This window comes from Capsicum annuum, unplaced genomic scaffold (assembly GCF_002878395.1).
Source record: "Capsicum annuum cultivar UCD-10X-F1 unplaced genomic scaffold, UCD10Xv1.1 ctg47504, whole genome shotgun sequence".
NCBI lineage: Eukaryota > Viridiplantae > Streptophyta > Magnoliopsida > Solanales > Solanaceae > Capsicum > Capsicum annuum.
Genome location: NW_025855153.1, coordinates 1 through 2,871, shown reverse-complemented (window position 1 = coordinate 2,871; position 2,871 = coordinate 1). Strand labels below are relative to the sequence as shown.

The 2,871-nt window shown below is 29.0% G+C and overlaps 1 protein-coding gene across 1 annotated transcript; it reads right to left on the bottom strand.

Annotated features, from left to right (window-relative positions):
• Positions 1–2,391: 2,391 nt before the first annotated feature.
• Positions 2,392–2,813, bottom strand: LOC107864369 (DNA-directed RNA polymerase subunit beta''; the record flags this gene model as incomplete). The annotated part of the gene is made up of 1 exon (XM_047403741.1): positions 2,392–2,813. A coding segment is annotated over one exon (422 nt), but the record flags the coding sequence as incomplete, so codon positions are not given.
• Positions 2,814–2,871: the final 58 nt, after the last annotated feature.

Genomic DNA, 2,871 nt, shown 5'->3' with positions numbered 1-2,871 from the left:
TCTGTTGATATTTGAGGGTTATTTATGAAAACCCCGTTGATTTGTGTTGAACTGAATAAAAATGGCTCAAAGGGTTAGCTTGGGGCTACTCGTAGCCTCAAGCACCGTGTGACGCTCCGGGATCCATTTTTCGGGGCATTACACAAAAATTTCTCAAAGTCAATCGACATTCATCTACGGACTGTAAACTACCACAAAATAATAAACTAATAGAGATATTACAATAATACAATTAAATCTAACCTTTAACTAAAAAGAATTCTCAAAGCTAACCGACATTCATCTAACATCTGTAAATCAAAATAAAGCAATAAGATAATAAAGCTATCAAACAATACAATTATACCTAACATTTACACAAGAAATTCGTCAAAGCCAACCGACGTTCATCTACAACCTGTAAACTATAAAAAAATATAATAGTGATCATAAAACTTCAATTTTGATCAAACTAATTCTTGTCTGAGCGAAAATTTTGATCCTAAAGAATGACTTAAATGAAAACAAAGAAGATATGTATACACACACGTTGAATTATACTGACAAAACAGTGAAGAAGTTGAGGGTTAGAAAATCAAGCATCCACCAATCTATATATGTAATCGCATCACGTTAGATGAACATTAATCATACTCTCTCAATAGGCAAACCGGTTTGTTCTCTAATTTAACGTGCATCTTAATATTTATAGAAGTATTTCCTTAATAAAGTTGTATTTTAGGAGTATTTTTCTAATGGAACAGTAGGAAGTAAAATATTAATTAATTCTTCTTCCATATAATAAAAAATAATTAAATTATAAGTTGAAGTAAATAGTGAAAAGATACTTTTGTCTAAATGAGAGTCTTTTAATGAAGGGTAAAAAGTTCAAATCACTTTTCTAAAGGTTTTCACACTTTTTAATATATTATACATATAGATTATAGATTATAGCTATAAATATACATTATAGATGTTCAATCATGAAGGTCGTCTAACCAAGGAGATTAATTAGTTGGAAAATTTTGCCTCGATACCATCGAGAATCGTAGCTACAAATATACATCAAACGAAACTAAGTTATGTACCTCATCAGTCTAAAGAATTCTTTAATTTACACTAAGATTTCTACATGTAACTAAGTTTCATCAAAATATGAAATTTGTATTTTAAAAATAAAATACGTGACCTGCTAAAACAAGTAGATGACCTTAGCTTATGGATGTAATACAACTTCATTAGTTGACAAAATAAAAAGCCTATTCAGGAAAAAGTCAGCAAATGTTGATTTTGATATGATGATTAGTCAAAGTTTACATAATTTAAATTTCAAAATGCAATAAATTATTAGGGACACTGAGTAGTTGACGAATAAGTTGTGGAATAAGAAGAAATTTAATGTCACGATCCAATTTTTGACTGTCTAATATTTTCTTATTCAAATAATAATGTGTGGCTCAAAGCAATTTCATAAAAAGTAAATATAATATTCTGATGTTTAAGTAAATATTCAGAAAATTTATATAAAAGTATCTAATCTATGAACTTTTTTATCATTGTACAATATATGCATGATGAGAATACATAACTCAAATTCCAAGACTATCTATAAAACCTCTAAAAATCTGAAATCGAAGAGATAGTCAACAGGGCATTTCTCAAAACAATAGTAATATGACTGAATACATAATAAAATAAACTTTAAAAGGAAATAATTCATAGAAACTCACTATGTAAATAATATTACATTTAAGCAATCACCACTAAATATATCTTACTTTAAGTGCATTTTCTTATTTAGCTTGTTAATAATTGAAGTCGATTGAACTTTTCTTAATTATGCCCAACTATGAGGATTAGTAACCCTTTATATGGTTACTCGTAGCCCTTTATACGATTACCATTCTTATAACAATTTATTAAAGTTTGAATTAAATCTTGAAAATTTTAACTTTAATATAATTATGTCACTTAAAGTACACATTGAATGTTTCACTTTAAAGTGTAACGTTTGAATCTTTATATGTTTTACAAGTAGTATAAGACAACTTCAAGCATATATTATTTTTTCAATTACATTGATTTGAAAGCTTTAGAGAACATTTATTTACCATATATTGATAACATAATCATGGATAATGAGTATTACTTCAAGATTTTAAAGAGCTTCTAAGAATCTCAGAGCTTCACACATAAGATATGGAAATATATTAGTTGTATCACAATATATTGTACAACAAGATATTACATGACCAACCATCCATATGAAATTATGAATTGAATGGTGTTTTATTCATACTTGTTACAACGAGGTTTAAAGTAGCAAGACAATTACTAGTATTAATCTTGCCACTATCGAAGTATTTTATAATAGTACATGATGCTTTGTTGTGAGGATTGGCTAGTGATCACTTAATCATGGCCTCCACCTGGTAGTTTATATTCATCACGTGGAGGGGAGTATTTGTCATCGGAGGATTTATATCCTTTGTTATATTCACCATATGGAGATTTATATTTGTCGTCAGAGGATTTATATCCATCGTTATATTCGCCAGCGGAAGATTTGTATCCGTTCTTGTATTCATCATGTGGGGATTTGTATCCATCACCAAGAGATTTATATCCATCCTTATATTCGTCATGTGGAGATTTGTATTCATCACCATGAAATTTATATCCATCCTTATATTCGTCATATGGGGATTTGTATTCATCACCAAGAGATTTGTATTTACCACCATGAGATTTATATTCGTTGTCATATTCACCATGTGAGAATTTATATTTATATTCATTGTTATAATCGCCATGTGGAAACTCATAGTCGCTCCCTCGGCGGTTATATTCACTATCAAAGTTTACGCCACATGAGTATTGTACAACATTCTT